Below are 25,251 nucleotides of genomic sequence, written 5' to 3' on the forward strand. Positions count from 1 at the left end.
TATTAGTCACGGTATACATATGTGATTTGAACCTTATGTCCCACTGTCCTTGTAGTGCTTTCAGTGCTTGCACTTTGGTCATACGTCATCCCGCTGCATGGTGAACCCAAAATGTGGGAACTGTGGATGATCACTCTATGTAGGTAATCCTTGTGATCGCCCAACTTTGTGTGTCAGTTCCATGGAGCACCATCCTCCACCAGTTTGCCCAATTTTCAAGAAAGCAATGAAAATACAGGAATATAAATTTATTGACTGCCTGTCATATACTGAGGAACATAAAAAGTATGAATGCCTACATCCTGTCAATATGACATCCAGTTATGCGAAAGTCACAGCCCTTACTCCCACTACCAGAATTTTTTCAGAACCAGTTCTCCCACTGTGCTCCTGTGACATTGTCTTCCCACATCTGGACAGAGGAGCAGCTTCCTCCTCCGGCATCTACCAGTGACAGGGCTCCGTCTTGGGGACCCTTCTCCCTGATACCAGTCAGGAGTTGGAGAAACCGCTGCCTGTGGGTCCCTAGGCTTCCAGTTCTTAATGCGTACCCACGCTTGTCACGAATAGGCTCTCACAAGAATTCCGGCCACCGAAGGCTGCAGTGGAGGAGGAAGAAGAGGAGAAACTGGAAAAGGATACTCTGCTAATCATGGAGGCACCAAATCCCCTTACACCTTCAGATTCTGAGCCAGTGTTCATTAATGCGGTCTGTGAGTGGATTACCATTGTACCGTGTTGGAAGCAATAGTGGTGTGAGTGCAAAGAACCTCAGAAATCACCATTTGCAATGTCTACATAGTTCTGGGCAGGCCACTTACTTACCTCGAGTTGAGTACCGTACTTCAACAACTTCCCTTCCCTTTCTGCTACTTGGGGATTTCAATGGCACCACTCCCTGTATGGGAGTACCACTGCATCTGGTAGTGTCCTGCTACTTGGCCAGCTTCTTACCGACTGTGATATATGTCTCGTCACTGATGATACTCCTACCCATGTCAGTGCTGCCATTGCACCTTTTCAGCTATCACTGATGATCTCTCCCCCTGGTCTCATGGCTTCACTGCATTGGTCAGAGTGTCCACTTTCCAGTGATCCTGTCACTTCCATACCGTCACCAGATGGACTGACTACCACATTGGTTGTTTCGAACAGCTAATTGGGAGTTGCATGACCCAGCTATTACCTTCACCCCCTCAGGCAGATGGCATTGACAGGGTGGTGCAAGATGTCTCCGATGCATCACCCATCCACCAGAACTGTTATTTCCCTTTCTACTGTTCCCATCCACTGCTGGCTGGTGCCATAAAGGACCAAAGACATTGCAAGAGTTATTCAGAATCACTGAAGAGCTCTGCAACATTTCAAGTGACATCCTTCGTAGACCAACCTTGTCACTTTCAAGTGACTTGGTGCGAAGGCTCACTATGTAATTAAATGCAGTAAGAAGGAATGCTGGGAGCACTACATCTCCTCCCTATGATCATATGCTTCTACATTCCATATGTGATCCAAGCTCAATAATATTCTGGGCCGCCAACAGTCCACAACTGTTCCAGGTTTTGTCCTTCAAGGTGCTCTTTGTACCAGTGCATCAGTTTGTGCTAAACATTACAACTCACTTTGGGACAGCACCAATGTCCTCTTCTTTCCTGGTTTCCTTTCTGCTGTAAGAAACTAGCTGAGGTGTCCCCGTATGTTTCACTGTCTGCTAAGCTGAATCATAATGAACCTTCACTGATTGGGAACTGCTCCAGGCTCTTGCATTGTTTCATGATATGGCCCCAGACCTTGATTTAGTTGATAATCAGATCATCCAGTACCTGAATGTTACTCAAAAGCTACATCTACTCAGGGTCTTCAACTGTTTTTGGCTGGAAGGTGTCTTACTTTCGCAATGGCGAGGTAGTAGCGCCATCCCAGTCCTTAAGCATGGCAAAAACCCAATGCGTCTCAACAGCTACTGACTGATTAGCCTCACCAACATGCTCTGCAAACTGCTTGAAAGGGTTGTTACCCATAGATTATGCTGGGTTCTCAAGTCTTGGGCCTTTTGTGGTTTCCGAGACAGATGATGCTCAACTGACCACCCTGTCTGGTTGGAAACATCAATCTGACAGGCTTTCTCTAAATGCTGACACCTTGTCACAGCCTTTTTTGACCTACATAACGTGTATGACACTGCTTGGCACCATCACAAATTACGTACACTTCAGGACAGGCTTTTAAGGCTCCGTACTGATTTTTATTTGGCAGTTTTTTATCCCATTGGCTGTTCAAGGTTTGAGTTGATACTTCACTGTGTTCTCCTTGGGTCCAAGAGAACGCCATCCCACAGGGCTTTGTCCTGAGTGTCGCACCCTTTCTCATTGCCATCAAAGGGCTAGTGACCTCTGTTGGGCTGGTGGTCACCCCTGCATTGCATATCAGTGACGTTTGCATTTGGTACGGCTCCCACTCGGTAGCCTTCACTGAACGCCAGATCCGAGGCATCATCCAGTGGTCATCTATGTGGACCCTTTCCCATGTGTTCCGATTCTCTCCTGCAAAAATGTGTGTCGGCATTTCTGTCGTCATACCATGATCTGTCCTGATTCAGAACTCTACTTAGAATTTGTTGCACAGTCCCATTTTTTTGTGTTTGTTTTGATAAAAAGCTGATTTGGCTGCCCCATATTCATTAACTAGAGACTACTTGCATGTGGATGCCGAACACACTGCTTCTGCTACTTTGACCACACCTCTTGGGGTGCGGATAATGCAGCCCTTCTCCATATTTACCAAGCCATGGTCTCATACTGACTCAACTGTGGTTGCCAGGTTTATGGCTCAGTGGTGTCTTTGACTTTGAAATTGTTAGATCCAGGCCACCATCGTGGAGTTAATTTGGCTACTGACACCTTCCAGACTGGTCCCGTAGACAGTTGCTGTACTGAAACGGTGGAGATCTTACCCCTTCAGTTTCAGTGGTACCAACTCTTGGTCTCCTATGTAGTTATCATTCAAGAATTCCCTCATCATCCAACATCTTCTTCTTCTTTTTTTCACTGACCTCTTTATACCCTCCCTCATGTGGGATTACCATTTGGAATGCCCCTCAGAGCCCTCTACCAACATCTCCACCTCTCCTCCCTGGAATGTGCTTCCTATATTGACAGATGATTCACGAATGACTGAATTGTTTCTCTGCTTTATTCTTGAAAGTGAAAGTGGTTTTTATTTTCAGATAGAAGGTTGTAAGCTACCATTGGAGCAGGGGCAGGATGGTGGGACAGTAGGTTTTATCATCCTATATAAGTTATAGTGTGTGTCCTTTGTCCCTTTGTGTTATGCACTCTAATGTTTTTAGGGTGGATGTTTTAATGTGTCGTAGAGTGGCTGGCTTTTCCTTTTTATTCTTGTGGTCGGTCAGCCACGGTCATCTGCTCTTGTTTTTACCCCTTCTCACTGTTTCTTGCTTCTCTCTATGGTTTTCTTTCCATGTTTTTGTCCATATTAGTGTCGGTTGTCCTTTTGCCATTCTTTTGGTTCTTCCTTTTTGTTATTGTGTTGTATGTCTGCTTTCTGTTCTTCTTTCCGTTGTGTAATTATTGTACTGGGAACAAGGGACCGATGACCTCGCAGTTTGGTCCCTTCCACCCCTCTTTTAAACCACCCAACCAGGATGATGCGGGGGTTGAGGCATTTCCTGCTCCATGCTGGGTCTGGGACCCCCGACCCTATCTCCTTGACCAGCTCACTCTTTCATCCTTTTCTTACTCTGTTTTAATTGCTTTTAGATGTGGTTTGTCTCTCTTTCTGCTGCAACATATTCTCTATTTTAGAGGTAGCACTCTGTTGAATAGTGGGTGCTGTTTAACGCCTTGACCACACTGGAGCAGGTGTGGGACAGCTGCGTATCGGGCAACTCCTGTCATATGCAGAGCCCCGAGGACACTCACCAGCTCCCGTGTCTGTTTCCTGTTTCTCTCCTTTTGTTTTTATTATTGACAGCCCAGCTAATGTCCATTACATTTTTAGCCTTATCGCTTTTGGTGATGTGATTCTGCTAACTAGAAGACATTCTTCGCTCTGTAACTGTCTTCACCCTTCATTAGAATGGTGGGGGTCAAATGTAGGATTGGGCTTTTCTCACCATTGGATGCACTCTGGGCGACCCTTCATCTGCTCTGAGCTGTGTACAGACCTGATCCGTACAGTTTGTAAATTCTTTCTCAGCTCTGGCATCAGTAATGCCTTCAGTGCCCCAGTCGTACAGCCTCTACATATTTTCATCATCAGAGCACGTAGTTTGTGGACCTCACTAATTCTGGATGAACTACCCCTGGATCAAGGGACTAATGACCTTACTGTTCAGTCCATTAATCCCCAACTACCCAACCAACAAACAATACATGGAAAACATTATTAACTTCTTAAAAGAAAAGGAATACATTTCAGTGCCTCATGACACCAGGAAATAAATTAAAAACAGCAGAATGCTCAACATACAAATATCCTTGCACAGTATGTGAAAACATATAGTAATACAATCTTTGTAATGTAGCTATTACCATTGATTTACCACAAGTGCAAATTCATCATAAACATGTGTGTCACGGAAGTAAGCTTTCCTGTCGGACAGATGTAGATGCAAATACAAAGGTGAGCTCTGTATTTAAATTTCCAACAAATATTGTAGGATCACTTGAAAATAGCACGATAGCTGAAACAAGACGTATCATGTATAGCAATGAGTTATTAAGTCATTGTGCAGTAGAAACTTGGAAAAAAATATACTTTCCCCTTCACAGTCGTGATGCGTACTGTGGGCGCATCAAAAAAGAAACGTTTGGAATCATAAAAATGATTGTCAGTTTCTAAATCCTAGGTACAACTATAACAACAATATAAGGAAAAGGATAGATTGTTACTCACTGTAAAAGTGACATGCTGAGTTGCAGACAGACACAAGGAAAAGACTGTTACACATTTAGCTTTTGGCCAAAGCCTAGGGAAATTGCGTTGTGGTCTGAGCTGCCAGAGATGGTGGTCGTGTGTGTGTGTGTGTGTGTGTGTGTGTGTGTGTGTGTGTGTGTGTGTGTGTGTGTGTGTGTGTGTGTGTCCTCTGAAGAAGGCTTTCACCGAAAGCTAAATGTTTAACAGTCCTTTCGTTGTGCTGGTCTGCAATGCAACATGTCATATTTACCGTGAGTAGCAATCTATCCTTTTCCTTGTATTGTTGATGTTCCAACCTGGAGCTTCCACTGTGATTAAGTACTAAGTAAGTCTGGTAATGCAGTAATTACATAGCCACTGTCATATGGGAGGAGAGGGATTGAGATGCCAATATAATAATCTAAATCTAATGTTTCTGTGGTGTCACCAAATCACTTGTGGATAGTACTGGGATGTTGTTATGGAAAGACTGTGTCTGATTTTTTGGCTCAATGTTCTCCAGTCTGAGCTTTTACTCCATACGTCAAGAAACACTGTCGACAAGGCATTAAACCGGGATCTTCATTTCTTTCTGTAGCTAATTGTGTGCAAACATCAAAATTAGAAGTTGAATTTGTGTGCTTAAGATTAAATGCTTACTCTTAGCCTATAAGGATGATTAAGCCTCAAAGAAAATAAAAATAATGTTAATTAATTTCATAAAATTTTCTGTGATGTTCCCAGGTCTGCAATAGATGACAAAAGGAGACGACTTAGAGCATTTTTGACATGTATGCGGTCTGACACACCGTTAATGTTGAATCCTACATATGTGCCACAGCATTTACTCGTTATGGCATCTGTTTTGCGGTAAGTGTCCTCCTAAAACTTCTTATAATGCGATGTACTACTATTTCTTGATTGTAGTTTCCTTTACAAAGATTTTAATCTTGCTGAGATAACAGTGTGATGATTCTGTTTTATTAGTAATCCAAACGTGTAGTGGTGGACCTAGTAATGCACCACCACTTGAAATTAATCACTGGCAAATCTTAGTGAACGAAATATGTACCACATTGCACAGTGAGTTGGATTCCATGCTGAATTGTAGTTTCGCCACTACAACACTCTCTAATTGAGCTGCCTTTCTTAGCAACAGCTTCACACTTTTTAACCATTCTTTTCACATCATATTTACTCTACCTTACATCAGGTCTGTCAAAGATAACTGTTTTGGTTCATGGATTCTAAGAATTACATCATTGACTATAGAAATAATTGCTTCATTTTCAATTTAAAAAAAGTATGTTGTTTGTGAGGGGTTTCATTCTAAAACAGAAGCTATATCTCCTGTGTTGTCTCATCAGTTGTATTGCAGACAGGTAGCATATGTGCCAGAATTCTTCAGCAAGATCATCCACTAATAAGGCAGAAAGATGAACAAGTGGTTTCTGTGATGCAAAGTGGAAGCAAATTAAATGGAAAAGTCACCCAAACATTTTTTTTCCCTGAAGGGATGTGTGCAACAGTTCAGTAACAACTGTAGTATTGAGGTGACACTCCCATTAATTCAGCAGGCCTTTCAGAGAGACTGCTTGTTCAGATGACCAGTTCTATGATGGCTCAAGCCGTTTGAGAGGGGCGAATAGGAGGTTGGTGACATATTTTATAATGGAATCCATCACTCTCCTGATTTATTAAATTATGAATTACAGTTGAGACTGCAGTTTGTAGCAGAAGCTCTAAACACAGTGAAAACCACTGTTTATCAAATTGTAAGTGAAGGTTTCAGCACAAAAAAAGGTGTGTGCCAGATTGATCTCAAAAGTGTGACCCACAAACAAAAGGGCACGCCAGTGCTGTAGTGCAAAGGACTCGTGGGAAATTTGTGAAAATGATACTAATTTTATTAAACTCTGTTATAGCCGGTTATGAGTCATGGTTTTTTTTTTATTATTGCTATTATTTTATTGTGACCCAGAGACAAAAAGGCAGAGTTCAGAGTGGCACACAACAATGTCACCCTGTCCCAAGAAGGTATGCATGAGCAAGTCCAGGATCAAAATCCTGCTCATTGTCTTCTTTGATGTCAGAGCCATTGTCCCCCAAGAATTAGTACCTTCTGGGACCGCTGTGGATGCAGCTTTCTACTTGCAAGTGCTCAAAAGACTGAAAAGGAGGATCACATACTACAAAAGGGACTTCAAGGCTGAGTGGAAACTGTGGAAACTGGCATTACAAAAATGCACCAAGCCACAGTGTCTCCGCTGTCAACACATTTCTGGCCAGAACCCACACCCAGTTGCTTTCCCCATTCTCTCTCTCTCTCTCTCTCTCTCTCTCTCTCTCTCTCTCTCTCTCTCCCTCCCCCCCCCCCACCCCCCACCCCCCCATTACTGACATGCAAGCAGTTGTAGTTAAAATTTGTGTGTGTTACAGGATCATTGTTTGATCACTGTATTTATCTCCACAAGATGAGATAGGCTCTGAGGCTCTCTCATATCTTGGAGAACAACTCTGTCAAGATGTCAGTACCCATTGTGTGTTGTGAGGCTCGAACTCTACTTGCCTAGACTCTTAATCATTGAGCATTTTGCTCAGGCCTCAGCATCGGTCCACTATCCACCCGAATTTCATCTTCTCAAGTACCATCTGTAATGGCTCCCTGTATCTTTTGTTCGCTACTACCTGGAGCCTTATAACACCCCATTTAGTAAGTGGGAATTTGCCAGCACCATTGCTCTCAGTCCCAACACAGGGTTCCTCGACTGGACCAGGTGCACAACCAAATGCTTTCAACACTCTCTGGAGTGGTGAGGGAGATCCAATGGCAAGAAAATGTTTGTTTTGAAATCAGGTAAACCACCTCTTCAGATGGACAGCTTCATCTGATTAGTTTAACCAATGTACTCTGCAAGTTACTTGACTGTATGGTGACTCGAAGGCTGTATTCAGTCCTGGAATTTTGGGACCTTCTGACATCGACCCAGTGTGGTTTTTGCCAAGGCTGCTCTGCCGCAGATAATTTAGTCCACATGGAGCCTCCTATCTGAATGACTTTTGCCCAGCATCAACACCTTGTTGTAGCTTTCTTCAATCTGCATAAATCTAATGATGCCACATGGTGCCACCACATTCTTGCCACCTACGTGAGTGGGGCCTCTGTGCCCTGCTCCCAATTTTTATTGCTAAGTTTATTTCATGTTGCACTTTTCAGGTACAGGTTCCCCCTCCATTAGTACCTCCCATCTGCTGGTGAATGGGGTTGTGTAGGGTTCTGTTTTGAGTGTTCCTCTCTTTTTAGTGGCTATCAGTGGTCTGGTGGCAGCTGCAGAGACCCCCGTCTTTGAATGCTGATGATTTTTGCATTTATTCTTGTTTGTGCGCATTTATTTTTGTTTGTCTGAACACAGACTACAGGAACCAATACACTGAGCACAGTCGTGGACTCTCACTTGTGGCTTCCATTTTTCGGCTGCCAAGACTTGTGTTATGCACTTCTGTCGTCACTGTACAGGCCATCCTCATCCCGATTTGTACATTGATGGCCAGTGCATCAATGTGGTGGATTTTTTAGGAATTGTCTTTGATGCCCGGTTGACATGGCATCCCCATCTTTATCAACTAAACTGGACATGGTTGTTGCACCTCACATTCTTCGATACCGCAGCAACAAAAACTGGGGCATGGACCACTCTTTCCTGATCAGCATTGGTCCAGGCTCAGCAGCAGCTTCAACGTTACAGGTGCTGGACCTGATACACCATTTCAGGGAACAACTGGCAACTGGTGCCTTTCAGACGAGCCCTGTGATCAGCATTGTGACGGAGGCTCCCTGGAGCATCTGAACTACTGTCTCCTCTTTCCAGATATGAAGATCCACTTCCTGCAACAGTGGCCCAGGTCTGGGGTAATGATTGCCACCCGCATATGGTCCTTTTTTTTTCTGAATTCCTCTACCACCTCTTCTTCTGAACTCCGGCTTTCCTCTCTACCACCTGTTTCCAGGCCCACTCATGAACACCTCTGTGGTGCATCCCCTGTCCAAAGATCTGTCTTAACCTATACCCCCTGTTGTTGTTGTGCCCGTTTGACGGTGGTCACATTCTGCTGGACTGACCTACCTAGCCGCCCTATGGTGGGCTCTTAATCCTCCTGGCTCACAACTCCTGGTGTCAGCAGACGATGCCTCAGCAGCTGATGTGGTTTTACAGTTTGTTTGTAAAAGGTGTTTTAACCACTGTAAAGGAGGGCGCCTCAGCCTTGTCAGCCCATTGAGGGGTTGGCAGGACCCACTGTCACCTCCTCTGCCTGAATGGGCAGCAGCTGTCTGGACTTGGAGGCCCACACGAGCTCTCGCCCTACCCGCTCTTATCCTCTTCTCCTTCTCCTCGTGTGTTTTGTTTGACGTGGTGTTCTTCAGCTGTTTTCCTGTGCTTCTCCCATCCTGCTGTATTGCTAGTCTATCCTGGGTATAATTTATGACGCAATGGGCCTGCAGTGTTGAAGATACCTCATACAGACATATGTAATGAAATCCAAATTGCTGCTATAGGAGTTTAATATTTTATTGTGATGGATACATTTGGCTGGATTGCCATCTTTAGAACATCTGTGAAAGTTACATAATATTTATATTGTATTTTATTATAATGTTAAGTTATTGTATTTTCAGATACACAAATTTTGTATTTACATCATATATTATCAGCGGTCAATGTCACTCTGTATTCTATTACACCACACTATAATAGAATACAGAGTGACAGTTAACACTAATGATATATGGACGTAAGTACAAAATGTATATGTCTGAAAATACGATAACTAACATTGTAATAAAATAATATATAAATAATAGATAACTTTCACAAACAGTCTGCAGATGGCAATCTAGCCAAAATGTGTCAATCACAATAAAACAGTTAACTTCTATAGCAGCAATTTGGATTTCATTACATAAATTTTCTGGGTGTTTTTGGGTAGGGGCCTCTGGTGAGTGGCGGGGGATATGTTCCCCATCACACTTTCTGCCTTTGGGGGCCTCTTACTGCTCCCTGGACTGGGCACCATGCCCACCTCTCTTCCTTACCTCCTTTTCTTCTTCCTTACTCCTTTCTCTAGGCTTTTTTGACATTCGGTATATGTTAGGGTTTTCTTTCCTCGGGGTTTCATGTACTAGGCCGTTCTTTGGTATGTAGTTTTGTTGACTTGCCTGCTCCCAGTAGGAGGAACTGATAACATCGTAGTTTGGTCCATTTAACCATTAATTCAATCAACCAACAGCAGCAAACCTTTGATTGTTGTGGGCCAAGGCATGACATATTATCGGGGGAGTTAGAAAAAGTCATGCCAAGTGTTCCAGGACACTGTTACTGCCAGCCAGGATACATTGTTCTGTCGTTACCATTACACCATGGAGAAGGTTGAGTTGGACTTTGGGTCCACTTATTCAGAGTATGATGTCTCCTCATTCTCCACGTGGGAGCTGGATTTGTCATTCTCTGAGACTCTTGATACTGCACCCGGTCATGACCAAATCCAGTACAGCATGTTGCGGCAAGAAGGAAATCGTCTTACAATGTTTTAAGCCCTTGCAGTTGACAGGCCAATAACCTGATCTGTGGCAAGAGAGAATTTTGATACCTCTCCTCAAACCAGGAAAGGACTGAACATGTCCCAGTAGTTATCGAGAGTGTTGTCTTAATTACATTTGTAGGAAGATCCTTAGAGTGTGTGGTCAACCGTAGTCTGGTGTGGATATTGGAGATCAGGGAGCTCATTAGCTTCCCTCAGTGTGGATTCTGGAGGTATCCATCAACTGTCGACAACCTGACCCTGTTATAGGCATAAATCCAGAAGGCTTCCCTATGTAATAGGCATTGCTAGAAGAAGTTTTTGTGACACTAGTACAGCATACGACACTATTTGGAGGCACAGGATTCTCAGTCAACTACACAAATGGGGCTTTCATGGCCACCACATCATCTTCATTCGGTCCTTCCTCTCAGGACACCATTTAGGTAGAGTGTCTGTGACGTGCTGTCAGATAGTTTTGTGCAGTAGAATGGTGTTCAGCAGGTGTTCAGCAGGGCAGTGTCGTAAGTGTCACCCTCTTTGCTATAGCCATTAACAGTATAATGTCCATAGTAAGGAGTTCTGTCATATACTTCTTATTTGTGGTTGATTTTGCAGTCTTCTGCTGTTCCTCCAATACCGCAGTAGTGAGTCGTCTGTTGCAACTTAACAGTGAAGATGTTGGAGGAGTAGGCTGCAAAGACTGGTTTTACTTTCTCTGCAGAGAAGTGAATGTGTGTTCATCTTAATTGTTCTCGTTGGATTTTGAATTTTTCTGAATTGTGACCATTCTTCCTTCTAAAGACTCTGAGGTTTGTGGGCCTCATTTCATCACACCTAAAGGACCTGAAGGCACTGAACATCTTAAAATGTCTTACCCATGGATTTTGGGGAACAGACAGGGCATGACTGCTCCAGTTTTAAAGGGCCTTTGAGCGATCGCAGCTGGACTGTGGGTGTACAGCGTACAGGTCAGGGAGGCCTTCTCATCTGAAGATCATTGACAGTATATGTCATGAGGGGATCAGGCTGGCCACTGTGCTAAGGTTGGTGAACTGCGAATTACCATTTGGTGGCAACTTCTTATGGTGCATCAGGCACGTAGGTTCCTTGCCACTCCCACATCCCCAATGTACCATACTGTTGCTCGTTCAGCTATGGAATGCCTCTTGACCAATCATCGATGCACAACGAGGCCCTTTGGGATCCACATGAAGTGTTGACGTTATAAATGAGCACCACATCTTTGTAGAAGTTTCCACGGATGGGTCTAAGTGGGGTTATTCTGTTGGCTGCTGTGTTGTCTCCCCTGATTGTGTCCTCTGGATTTGGTTGCCACCAGATGTCAGTATCTTCGATGCTGAATTATCTGTGATCTTGAGAGTGCTGGGTCTTTCTCATCTGTTCCAAAAGGAATTAACAACCTTCATCAGGTTCTGGATATCAATACATATTAACAGTAATTTATGCATACTCCAAATATGCGTGGGTCACAATTCTAGAGCCTAAAGCTGGTATTGAAGTAACAGGTGCAGTTAGAAAAATATGAGGAGAAAGCAATCAGATTCTGTGTCACTTAGAACTGACTGGCTGTTATAATATATAGAAAAACAGAGCACTTCCACTCCAGTAGGGCTTGTCCTATTTGGATCCCTCAGTAAGTTAATTAAATATACCAAAAAGGAAAATCACTTGAGGAAACTATAAAATTGCAGTGTGATGGAATGGCTGTCCAGTGCTTACCTTCATGAAGTGAAATTCCCCTGCTCTCAATAGACATATTTAAAAGTGGAAATCATCTCCTAACTTACAGAACTATTAGGAAGTGTTGATAAGTTTAGGAGAGTTAAAAAGGAGGGGGCAGGCTATTCAGACCCCAGGATGGAGCTGAGAGGCCTCGCAACAGGTGGGCCCTTCTTTTTGTCGATCAAAGTGATGTGCCACTCCTTTTCAACCTTCTCAAACTATATGCCCCTTACCTCCCTGAGAAAGGAAGTAGCTAAATCTTTCACATTTGCTTCTAGCATGTCCCTTCTAATCAGTAGAGCTACAGCCTGTTTTTGCTGGAACCTTGTAAAAATTGCCTTTTCCAAATCTACATATTTCCCTTCTTGCTGATGGCTGTATTTTGTTGATTTTTGCACCCAATTTTAAAATCTCACCCAGAATACCGTTTCTTCTTCTTATGACTGTACATAGTGTGGTATAGGTAGTTTCTAAATCCGAAGCAATTTCAGATTTTGTATTGTATGGATTAGCATCCATCTCTCATATGAAATTGCTTTCTGATCTAGTGTGTAACTGTTCCTTTTTCTGTTTTCCATGGCTGATTGAAAACAACTGAAATAGAACCACTGTTCAACAATAAATGTCAGCTGGCAACTTTTTAACTTGTCAGTTGTTCCATGTCTTTGTCCCTTGTCTCCGCGGCGCCACCCTCTCGCTCTACGTGCCTACAACAACAAAGTTAAAGAAAATATTAAAGGTCTTCTTTTCAAACAACATTGCTCATTCCAGTTATGCAAAAAAATTCGTTTCACCAGAATTTGTTATATGTAGCAGCAAATTAAGTAGAACTGCATTGTGTATATATACAAGGTTTAATTAGTACATTTTTAAATTATATTTTTCTGGGGCTGACAAAACTTGATGTATAAATAAGAATTGCGCAGATTAGAGGTATGAATAAATCAGGTTCAGCTGTAAGTAGGTCTTAAAACTTTCCATTGCCTAGAATGGAAAATATTTCAGTTATACCTGAATTAAAATAGCCCATGACTCACATTTCAGTGATTCGGGTGGTAGAGGCCAGCCACCAGACAATTGTAGGTATTGTTTTGAGCTCCACATGCTGTCTGTGTTGCCTGTATTGCAGGTACAAACTGAGCTTACTCAAGCTTGGCTTGCTGCACACTGGCAACACTGCCCCCTGCTACTACAATCTGTGTTCATAAAGTAATTTTATTTGAGCTGTATGTTCTTTATATAAATATTTTCCTAATAGTGCATATTTCTTCTTTCCAGATTTATTATGTCTCACCCAGAAAAAATTTTGTTGCATAAAATTGAATTGGATGTCTTCATTGCACAAGCATTTTCACCTGCTCTTATGAATGCACACCAACTGCAGGAACTACAGGTATTGTTCTATTGTTAACAGTGTTCACACTAATGAAAACTTAGGCATGTATTCATTAGCTCGTAGTGTAACAGCATAGGTTTCTTTTTAATCATAATAGTGTGATGCTCAGTACACTTACAATAAAAGATATCTCTAGTGTAGACCCACTGCAATTTAGCAGCTATTAGCAAGATACATAGTTGTGTCTTCATAACCATTGTGTATAAGCCATTCCTTGAATTCATGATGGATTAAAAAAGTTCTATTTTTGTTAAGAAAGCTTAATCTTGTAGTTTTAAGTCTCTTATATTTCAATTTTCTCTTTCTGTTTCTGAAAACAGTTGCCGATGGTTACAAGTAGAGGAGTCCAACTGGCAGCACTTTTCATGCAGGGGGTCGAAACAGCGCTGTTGGCTAACGATGCTTGTGGAGCACCAATACCTTGGTTGATGTGTTGCCCATGGTTATTTTTTGATGGAAAACTCTTTCATCACAAACTTGCGAGAACTTCTACAGCTAAAAGCCTTCTCGATTTATGTGAACATCGATATGAATATGTTTTGAAAGTAGAACGTATGCGCCAAGCAATATTAGAAGGCCTTGATATAGACTATTGCATAGCATCTGTGCAGACACAACTATCAGGTGTGTAATAGAGATCTGACAATATAATTTTACAGTCATGTAACAATATTATTATGATGGTAGCATAATTTCTTTGCTTAATTGCATAACTGTTGTTGGTAATAATTTCATTAAACTTCATAAAAGGTATGAGGGTTCGTCTACCACCTAACATAGCATCCCCACCTGGAGTTATACCACCACCAGTTCGAGCAATGAATGCAATAAATGTTCCTGAGCGTGTTTATGCACCACGTGGGCTTTTCCGCCGTACAGTGCCTAGTAGAGGTGGTCAATTGGAGATAGCAGGAGTGGTGGTAGGCAGCTGGGGACCTAATTATGGGACACGTGGTGTTCCACAAGCAACTGGTTCCTTTACACCCCACAGGCCAAGCGGTGGCCGTGTTGTTCCGCCACAGGTAATGAAATTTTCAATAATTGGTCTGTTTGTATAAGATATTTGTGCTGAATAGATATTTTCATTACAAGGTGTAACAGACTGAGGAGGGAAAACTATGGTTTGTTCAGTCATTTGTGTGTTAAGGGAATTTATGAAGCATAAGAAAATATTGAACTTCTGCTTTCCAAAATTTCTCTGTTGTAGGAGCACTTCCGTATACCCTCACCACCATCCATCTCCACCCACCTCCTCTCCCTTTTCCCCCACCACTTTTTTTAAATATAGAGATATATGACTTTTTTTACTTGTAGTTTCTGTTATGTGAAAACAATTATTAAAAATAATACCTAATTAGTAAGTTAAACCACATTTTTTCAGTGAAATACTTTTATTTGCCATAACTTTCAAAAGTGTTACCTAATGCTGAGAGTGATAAAAGCATGGAGTTTTCTAACCCTTTTGATTAAGATTAATATTTCATAAATACAGTTGAGTGTACAGTTACATAAACAACTGGTGCATTGTTCCATAGATGTACAGTAAGGAAATTCTTAAGAGTTTAGTGATAGCTATGAATTTGCTTAGGAAAGCGTATGGAAACTTTGATTAAAAGGAATATTAACTTGCTTTATATTGTATTTGTGTGTATTTGGTGTACTATAAGTTCACCTGAAAAATACTCAAGGATGCTTCTTAATTATAGAAACTGTTCTTGATGTACACTAATTTAGGTCACTTCTGTGGGTGGCCCGAAAGCATACCGACAGGGGAACAACATGCAGGGATATCATATGAACTCACTCAATGGCCGTCCACCTACTTTCCAGACGCGTGCATCCAGTAGACATTTTGGAGTCCCTGGTCGTGGGAAAAGAAACCAGGTATTTCATTATTTTCAAGAAATGTGGACTGTGATGGTGTTTTGGTTGCAGTTGTAATTGTAATTGTTGTGGCAAGACTCAAAGTATTTGGTAATTAGGTTAGGTAGTAATTTGTTTTGCTCAAATAACTACCTGACAAATGCTCGTACCTCCAAAATTGCATGACAGGTGGAAAGTACTACCCTACGCAATTAGTTACAAAGATGAAAGATGTTATTGACACTATCATCAACTCAATGCTAGCCAAACATAGCTGGAGTTGCCAGTTCACTTGTTAATTGACAAGTCTAATCACTACAGAGCTACCCTGAGCCACTCTTCCACATTGCTCTGCTTCTTGTACCACTATGATTGTACGTATGCATCAACATTGATTTGTCATCGTCGCCTATCTACTCTAGCCATGCAGTACCCTTCACGGTGACAGGTGATTTTCCAACCAAAACATTATTACATCCTCAATGTGCCATTGAAGAATGTACACTGAATTGCTGTAAAATTGGTGTTACGGGAAATATTCCCATAATGTACACTATACAACATTTTAATTAATGTGGCTTTCCCGACATTTATTGGCAATATATACAATGCAATGACCGGATCCAGTTCTCGCAAACAATGACTTCCATAGGCAGGCTTCTTAACTGTAATACTTACCCTTATGACATTGAGTTATGACACAACCATAACGTTATTACAGTGGCTTCAGTTACTTAGGTAATTTCTCTTGATATGCAACACAAATACATGAAGAATCACTTTGACACCATGTGCAACTAGTCAAAATTATTCATACATTAACTTGAGAGAAGAACTCTTAGAAGTTAATACCAGTCATTAATTCAACACACACACACACACACACACACACACCAAAAAAGTTTTGCATCGCCCCAGTTCCCAGAACTCCTGAAGATAGACATTGACTGTGGATATTGTGTCACAGACACAGTGCCTTTGACTGTTCAGAGATGTCACTAAACCAACCCAAAGATTTAAACAACCATGGATGAGCAGCGCCTGTTAGTCGGAGGGGGTCCGACAGCCAATCAGTTCCATTCATTCCACCAGGAAGGAGGTACACAGGTTGTGTTGTCTGTAGTTCAACCATGCCTAGATGGTCAATACCGCAGTTCGATCATCTCCCCATTGATACTTTGTGCCAGGAAGGGCTCCCAACAAGGGATGTGTCCAGGCATCTCGGAGTGAACCAGATTCATGTTGTTTGGACATGGAGGAGATACAGAGAGACAGGAACTGTCGATGAAATGCATCGCTCAGGCCGCCCAAGGGCTACTACTGCAGTTGATGACCACTACTTACGGATTATGGCTCGGAGGAACCCTGACAGCAATGCCACCATATTGAATAATGCTTTTTATGCAGCCATAGGACGTCGTGTTATGATGCATACTGTGTGCAATAGGCTGCATGATGCGCAACTTCACTCCAGATAACCATGGTGAGGGAAATCTTTGCAACAACGACACCATGCAGCGCGGTACAGATGGGCCCAACAACATGTTGAAAGGACCGCTGAGGATTGGCATCATCATCTTTTCACTGATGAGTGTCGCATATGCGTTCCACCATATAATTGTTGGAGACGTGTTTGGAGGCAACCCAGTCAAGCTGAATGCCTTAGACACACTGTCCAATGAGTGGAGCAAGGTGGAGGTTCCCTGCTGTTTGGGGTGGCATTATGTGGGGCCAATGTATGCCGCTGGCGGTCATGGAAGGTGCCGTAACGTCTGTACAATATGTGAATGCCATTCTCTGACCGATAGTGCAACCATATTGGCAGCATATTGGTGAGGCATTCGTCTTTATGGATGACAATTCACGCCTCCATCGTGCACATCTTATGAATGACTTCCATCAGGATAACGACATCACTCGACTAGAGTGACCAGCATGTTCTTCAGACATGAACCCTATTGCATGCCTGGGATAGATTGAAAAGGGATGTTTACGGACAATGTGACCCACCAACCACTCTGAGGGATCTACGCTGAATGGCTGTTGAAGAGTGGGACAATCTGGACCAACAGTGCCTTGATGAACTTGTGGATTGTATGCCACGATGAATACAGGCATGCATCAATACAAGAGGACATGCTACTGGGTATTAAAGGTACCGGTGTGTACAGCAATCTGGACCACCATCTCTGAAGGTCTTGCTGTATGGTGGTACAGCATGCAATGTGTGGTTTTTGTGAGCAATAAAAATGGCAGAAATGATGTTTATGTTGATCTCTATTCCAATTTTCTGTACAGTTTCTGGAACTCTCGGAACCAAGGTGATGCAAAACTTTTGTTGATATGTGTATTAGCAAGGCACAACATACACTGAGTGTGCAAATACAGGCTATGGACATGTAATTACAGTATTTACCCAAATTGAAGCTGACCTTGAATGCAAGCCATCCCAGAAATGAGACTTGGCGGGGGAGAAAAAATGGCTCATCACTTAAAATATAAAGTGGCCTCGCCTCTCAGGGTTTTCCAGGGAGTGGTACTAAATTGTAATAATTTGCATGGAATTAAATTTGTCTTTTTGACACTTAAAATTACTGTTACAACACAAACACCAACAGCAGTGAGAATAGACGGTATCTATAGAAATTTTCCGAGCAGAAGTAGGGCTGCTGGGGCCACTAAGGTGTGGACAGATGACACCTCAACACATGTTCGAGTTGTACGTCAGTCTTTCTATATCACTTGAATGTCATCTGAAGCATTTTTTTCCTTTCAATGAGATACAGTGTTTACATCCAAGAAAGCTACATTTTGGCTCGACAGAATATCACACTTGTTTTAAAGGAAATAATTTGGTGAAGAGCATGACCATCTACAATACAGGTGGCCATAATTAGGAACTAAATGCAGATGTGCTGTGAGCACTGATGTCACAGATGAGTCTCGCCGCACTACATACTTGAACCATAGACCTGAAGACAGTTGGTATTTGTTGTTACGTCACGAATATTAGGTGCACATGTGCCAACAACTCTCAAATGGAGGTGGAGCTGTTGAACTGTAAAAATTCACATACCATGCGTGCTAAGTCTGCAATTTTCTTAAAAATGCCCATATTGCTGGTCTGTATGTAAAGGGATTTATTTTTATTGGTATGGATATTTGAAAAACTCCTAAATTCAAAGGTGAGCAATATTAAATATGAATTTCCCCCATGATAAAAGAAAATCGACATTCAATACTCAAAACACTAGGACAATCACTTCTGTGCAAAAGAAAATTATTTATGGGGGCTTCTAATGGCATTTTTCAGAATGTTCTTAGGCTTTGCCTCTAAATCTAAACCGCAGATGAATTTTTGGAGCCGGCCGCGGTGGCCGAGCAGTTCTAGGCGCTTCAGTCTGGAACCACGCTGCTGCTGTGGTCACAGGTTCGAATCCTGCCTCGGGCATGGATGTGTGTGCTGTCCTTACGTAAGTTAGGTTTAAGTAGTTCTACATCTAGGGGATTGATTACCTCAGATGTTAAATCTCATAGTGCTTAGAGCCATTTGAACCATTTGAATTTTCGGACCACAAAAATCATATTTTTCTCTTATTATGAGTATATAAAGACAATGCAGAAGGCGACATATAAGCAGATTTACCAAAGTCTTTATTAGCAAGTTCTGCCGTATGGTAGGTACGATAGGCAATAATGTCTCTATCAACGAAACTTTCAAGTCCAGGTACGTTAGGAACTCCAGTACCTCCACATACAATGGCTACAGTGAGCCAACCATTACCATGATCAAAAGTATCATTAATGTCGATACTAAAATTAAGTCTGCAACCACAGAAAACACAAGGTCCGTCGACAAGTGTAGTAGCAGCAACACTCTTAACTGGAATGCGGTTCTTCTTGTCTCCAGCTGTTGTGGCGAACTCAGTGTTCTCGATGGTTTTATAAACTGTCTGTTTAGAACGGCGACAAAATCTCCTGTAAGGCATTGTGGCGGTGTTCAATGCAGTTGCCTGTGCAGCCCCGGTTGCTGCCCGCAGTGGGGCTGAGCTCTCGCCTGTGGTTGATTGGGAGGTCGTTCCAAGGCGTGGCAGGCAGCGAAAGATGTCCCCGGAGGCTGATCAGAAAGCCTCCCCAGTGCGTCTGACAAACAGGTTTCAGGCACTGTCTCTGGCTGAGCCAGATGCAGCTGCCCGCCCTGTTTCAGAGGTTCATTCTCAGCCTTCAAGGTCCGGGCAATCGCAGAGGGTGGGTTTATTGGTAGTTGGGAGCTCCAATGTTAGGTGCATAATGGGGCCCCTTAGGGATATGGCGGCTAAGGAGGGGAAGAAATCCAGTGTGTACTCCGTGTGCATTCTGGGTGGAGTCATTCCTGATGTGGAAAGGGTCCTTCCGGATGCCATGAAGAGCACAGGGTGCAGCCAGCTGCAGGTGGTGGCACATGTCGGCACTAATGATGTGTGTCGCTTTGGATCTGAGGAAATTCTCTCTAGATTCCAGCGGCTATCTGATTTGGTGAAGGCTGCCGGTCTTTCTTACGAGATGAAGGCAGAGCTCACCATCTGCAGCATCATTGACAGAACCGACTGCGGACCTTTGGTGCAGAGCCGGGTGGAGGGTCTGAATCAGAGGCTCAGAGGGTTTTGCGACCGTGTTGGCTGCAGATTCCTTGACTTGTGCCATAGGGTAGTGGGGTTTCGGGTTCCACTGAATAGGTCAGGAGTTCACTACACTCAGCTGGCGGCTACACGGGTAGCGGAGGCTGTGTGGCGTGGACTGGGCGGTTTTTTAGGTTAGAAGGCCTTGGGAAAGTACGGGGTGGGCTGCAATCTCAAAGGGTGCATGGCAAATACAGGACGTGCTTGGATCAAGGAACAGTCGGAATTGTAGTTGTAAATTGTTGTAGTTGTGCTGGGAAAGTCCCTGAGCTACAAGCGCTAATAGAAAGCACAGAAGCTGAAATCGCTATAGGTACAGAAAGCTGGCTAAAGCCTGAAATATGTTCTGCAGAAATTTTTACAAAGTCTCAGACGGTGTTCAGGAAAGATAGACTAGGCAGGATTGCTGGTGGTGTGTTTCTGTCTGTCAGTAGTGGTTTGTCTTGTTGTGAAGTCGAAGTAGATACTCAGTGCGAATTTGTATGGGTGGAGGTTATACTTAACAGCGGATCTAAGTTAATAATTGGCTCCTTCTACCGACCCCCAGACTCCGATGATATAGTTGCTGAACAGTTCAGAGAGAATTTGAGTCTCGTAACAAATAAATACCCCACTCATGCGGTTATAGTTGGTGGGGACTTCAACCTTCCCTCGATATGTTGGCAAAAATACTTGTTCAAAACCGGTGGTAGGCAGAAAACATCTTCCGAGATTGTCCTAAATGCTTTCTCCGAAAATTATTTCGAGCAGTTAGTCCACGAACCCACGCGAATTGTAAATGGTTGCGAAAACACACTTGACCTCTTAGCTACAAACAATCCAGGGCTAATAGAGAGCATCATGACTGATACAGGGATTAGTGATCACAAGGTCGTTGTAGCTAGGCTCAATACCATTTCTTCCAAATCCACCAGAAACAAATGCAAAATAATTTTATTTAAAAAAGCGGATAAAGTGTCACTAGAAGCCTTCCTAAGAGACAATCTCCATTCCTTCCGAACTAACTATGCAAATGTAGACGAGATGTGGCTCAAATTCAAAGATATAGTAGCAACAGCAATTGAGAGATTCATACCTCATGAATTGGTAAGAGATGATACTGATCCCCCATGGTACACAAAACAGGTCCAACCGCTGTTGCAGAGGCAACGGAAAAAGCATGCAAAGTTCAGAAGAACGAGAAATCCCGAAGATTGGCTAAAATTTACAGACGCACGAAATTTGGCACAGACTTCAATGCGAGATGCCTTTAATAGGTTCCACAACGAAACACTGTCTCGAAATTTGGTAGAAAATCTGAAGAAATTCTGGTCATATGTAAAGTACACAAGTGGCAAGACGCAGTCAATACCTTCGCTGCGCAGTGCCGATGGTACTGTTACCGACGACTGTGCCGCTAAAGCGGAGTTATTGCATGCATTTTCCCGAAATTCCTTCACCAGGGAAGACGAATGGAATATTCCAGAATTTGAAACACGAACAGCTGCTAGCATGAGTTTCTTAGAAGTAGATACCTTAGGGGTTGCGAAGCAGCTCAAATTGCTTGATATGGGCAAGTCTTCAGGTCCAGATTGTATACCGATTAGGTTCCTTTCAGATTACGCTGTTACAATAGCTCCATACTTAGCAGTCATATACAACCGCTCGCTCACCGATAGATCTGTACCTACAGATTGGAAAATTGCGCAGGTCGCACCAGTGTTTAGGAAGGGTAGTAGGAGTAATCCATCGAACTACATACCTATATCATTGACGTCGGTTTGCAGTAGGGTTTTGGTGTGTATACTGTATTCAAGCATTATGAATCACCTCGAAGGAAACGATCTATTGATACGTAATCAGCATGGTTTCAGAAAACATTGTTCTTGTGCAACGCAGCTAGCTCTATATTCGCACGAAGTAATGGCCGCTATCGACAGGGGATCTCAGATTGATTTCCGGAAAGCTTTTGACACCATTCCTCACAAGCGACTTCTAATCAAGCTGCGGGCCTATGGGGTATCGTCTCAGTTCTGCGACTGGATTCGTGATTTCCTGTCAGGAGGGTCGCAGTTCGTAGTAATAGACGGCAAATCATCGAGTAAAACTGAAGTGATATCAGGTGTTCCCCAGGGAAGCGTCCTGGGACCTCTGCTGTTCTTGATCTATATAAATGACCTGGGTGACAATCTGAGCAGTTCTCTTAGGTTGTTCGCAGATGATGCTGTAATTTACCATCTAGTAAGGTCATCCGAAGACCAGTATCAGTTGCAAAGTGATTTAGAAAAGATTGCTATATGGTGTGGCAGGTGGCAGTTGACCCTAAATAACGAAAAGTGTGAGGTGATCCACACGAGTTCCAAAAGAAATCCATTGGAATTTGATTACTCAATAAATAGTACAATTCTCAAGGCTGTCAATTCAACTAAGTATCTGGGTGTTAAAATTACGAACAACTTCATTTGGAAAGACCACATATATAATATTGTGGGGAAGGCGAGCCAAAGGTTGCGTTTCATTGGCAGGACACTTAGAAGATGCAACAAGTCCACTAAAGAGACAGCTTACTCTACACTCGTTCGTCCCCTGTTAGAATATTGCTGGGCGATGTGGAATCCTTACCAGGTGGGATTGATGGAGGACATCGAAAGGGTGCAAAAAAGGGCAGCTCGTTTCGTATTATCACGTAATAGGGGAGAGAGTGTGGCAGATATGATACACGAGTTGGGATGGAAGTCATTAAAGCAAAGACGTTTTTCATCGCGACGAGATCTATTTACGAAATTTCAGTCACCAACTATTTCTTCCGAATGCAAAAATATTTTGTTGAGCCCAACCTACATAGGTAGGAATGATCATCAAAATAAAATAAGAGAAATCAGAGCTCGAACAGAAAGGTTTAGGTGTTCGTTTTTCCCGCACGCTGTTCAGGAGTGGAATGGTAGAGAGATAGTATGATTGTGGTTCGAAGAACCCTCTGCCAAGCACTTAAATGTGAATTACAGAGTAGTCATGTAGATGTAGATGTAATTCAAGATCACTAAAATGGTCGGCTTGCATTTGGATAAATACAATGTTATGCAAACTTGTCACGTAGATTCTACCGCTAAGATTTCAGAGTGCTGACTTTAACAGAGATGTTAGTGTGTGAGATTGATACATGGACGGAAGATTTGTATGGTGGGAAAGGCCTTATAAAGACTGGTGTAAGAACATTTTAATATTTTGGAAACTACATAATGATTTGAAAAACTGCTAAGTTAGATTTTTAAAATTTGACTGAGCTGTGTGCTAGAGTAATAATTTGGTTTACTAAGTAATCAGTTAGTAATGTAAGAAAAGATTGAAGAACTATTTTTTTTGTCTAAACTCAGCCATGTTTAGACTTATTATCATTTATGTTAACTTCAGCTAATTCTAAATGATGAGGGATGTTATTCAGTCCACGAAAATCAGGGCAACAAAAGTAGAGTAGTAGAAGCTGGAATTTAACAACTAGAATGACTAAATGTGCAGTATAAATTTGGTGTGCATGAACTTTAATAATAATTATCTTTTAAGTTAATTACTTTCAGAAAAATTGAAACACGTTAACCGTACAGTCAGTATGCCAGTCTTTCTAAGGCTGCAGTCAGCAGTGGCTGAGGATGGCCGATCTTTTCAAATCGAAACACCACTACATGCATGGTCACAGTGTAGCCAACCTCATTGCCTAATTGTACAGACTTCAGACGAAACTCAGTGAAATTCAAACCAGTTTGTTTTCTTCAGCCATATTGGCTGACACAACACGAAACATGGACTTCAGGAAACTGATAAGTTTAGTCACAGATGGAGTTTGTGGTATCATGAGGATGATATAGTTTGGGATATAGTTTGAAATCTATAGACTGAAACTGCAGGGTTATTGGAAACCACAAGTAGGCAGATATCTCCATTGCAAATTTTAGGTGTAAATTATAACCTCAAAAAAATGATGATGATGATGATGATGATGATGATGATTTGTTCAAGTGAGAAGAACAGTGTATCTTCAGTTTAAAGTTACTGTAGTGGATCTTTTTTAGGTTGTGGTAGGTGGATATCAGCTGTCTACAAATTATTATTCCTGCTTAATGGCATTTTTTTCCCAGTCGGGTGATGAGCCTGTTACATGAAATGGTTTGCAAACATGGTGTATGTATTTCCACTTTTCAGTGCTTTAGATGTTCAGAATATCTTATTCAAGACTTTGTGTGTCTTTCACATGTATGCTGAATGACAGTCATTGAATTTTAATTGATGTATGTTTGCACAAATTCAGCAAAACAGTGTGTTTGTACTTGCTTTTCAAGGTCACTACAAATCATCTTGAGTAACAGGATGTTTCTCCCTTCATCTCGTATATTCGTAAAATTTGTCTGGTAATTCCAGTAACTTAAGACAGAGTGTACAGTACTGATACTTATCACGTTGTTTTTGACAGATCTAGTTCATTCACATGCATTCAACATATTTTTAATAGCAAGAACCCCATTGTAGCACTCATCTCCAAGCACATTCTATCCGCATCTGATGACCATTGTTATAGCCACTGTGAACTCAGCGTAATGAGTGCTGTCGATATTTCCAACACTACTAGTAGCTCAGTCCATATCTATTATTACAAGCAGTAGTAATAATTTCATATATCAACTACTTTTAATCAACGTAGTTTCCAACAGCACTAAATGTGCTTTTTGGATCTGTGTATTGAAAACTATAATCTGAATAACAAACCTACAAGAAGCACAGTCTGATTAATGATTTGTAAGATTGAGGCAAGCACTATGTATGTACTGCAAAGACAACTAAATGAAAACTGAAAAGTAAGAGTAGGAAAAAATTAATTAATAACAGTAGTGTAATCACAGGAGCTGGGGTGGTCCCAGCTTGCTATGTTATGTCATTGTTGTCTCCTCCTCCCACTCCACAATCCCTCAAAATTGAATTATACAGACAGGTACTGAGAAATGAAATAGCTGGCTGGATAACTCACTGCCAGAGAAATAGTCGCACGTCATTTTTATAAACATTTCAAAAATTGAGCAAAATTAAATCATTTTGACCTTGAAATGTTGCAAACACATGTACTAC

The 25,251-nt window shown here is 42.2% G+C and overlaps 1 protein-coding gene across 1 annotated transcript in view; it reads left to right on the forward strand.

The window, feature by feature from the left end:
* The window catches only part of LOC126183859 (constitutive coactivator of PPAR-gamma-like protein 1), a gene marked incomplete in the record, with an annotated part of 245,865 nt that overhangs the window by 182,901 nt on the left and 37,713 nt on the right, over positions 1-25,251 (forward strand). Inside the window, 5 exon segments of the mRNA XM_049926151.1 lie at positions 5,662-5,787; positions 13,519-13,633; positions 13,957-14,260; positions 14,387-14,658; positions 15,371-15,520. Of these exon segments, the coding sequence (XP_049782108.1) occupies positions 5,662-5,787; positions 13,519-13,633; positions 13,957-14,260; positions 14,387-14,658; positions 15,371-15,520 (967 nt within the window).

Source organism: Schistocerca cancellata, chromosome 4 (genome assembly GCF_023864275.1).
Source record: "Schistocerca cancellata isolate TAMUIC-IGC-003103 chromosome 4, iqSchCanc2.1, whole genome shotgun sequence".
Classification (NCBI taxonomy): domain Eukaryota; kingdom Metazoa; phylum Arthropoda; class Insecta; order Orthoptera; family Acrididae; genus Schistocerca; species Schistocerca cancellata.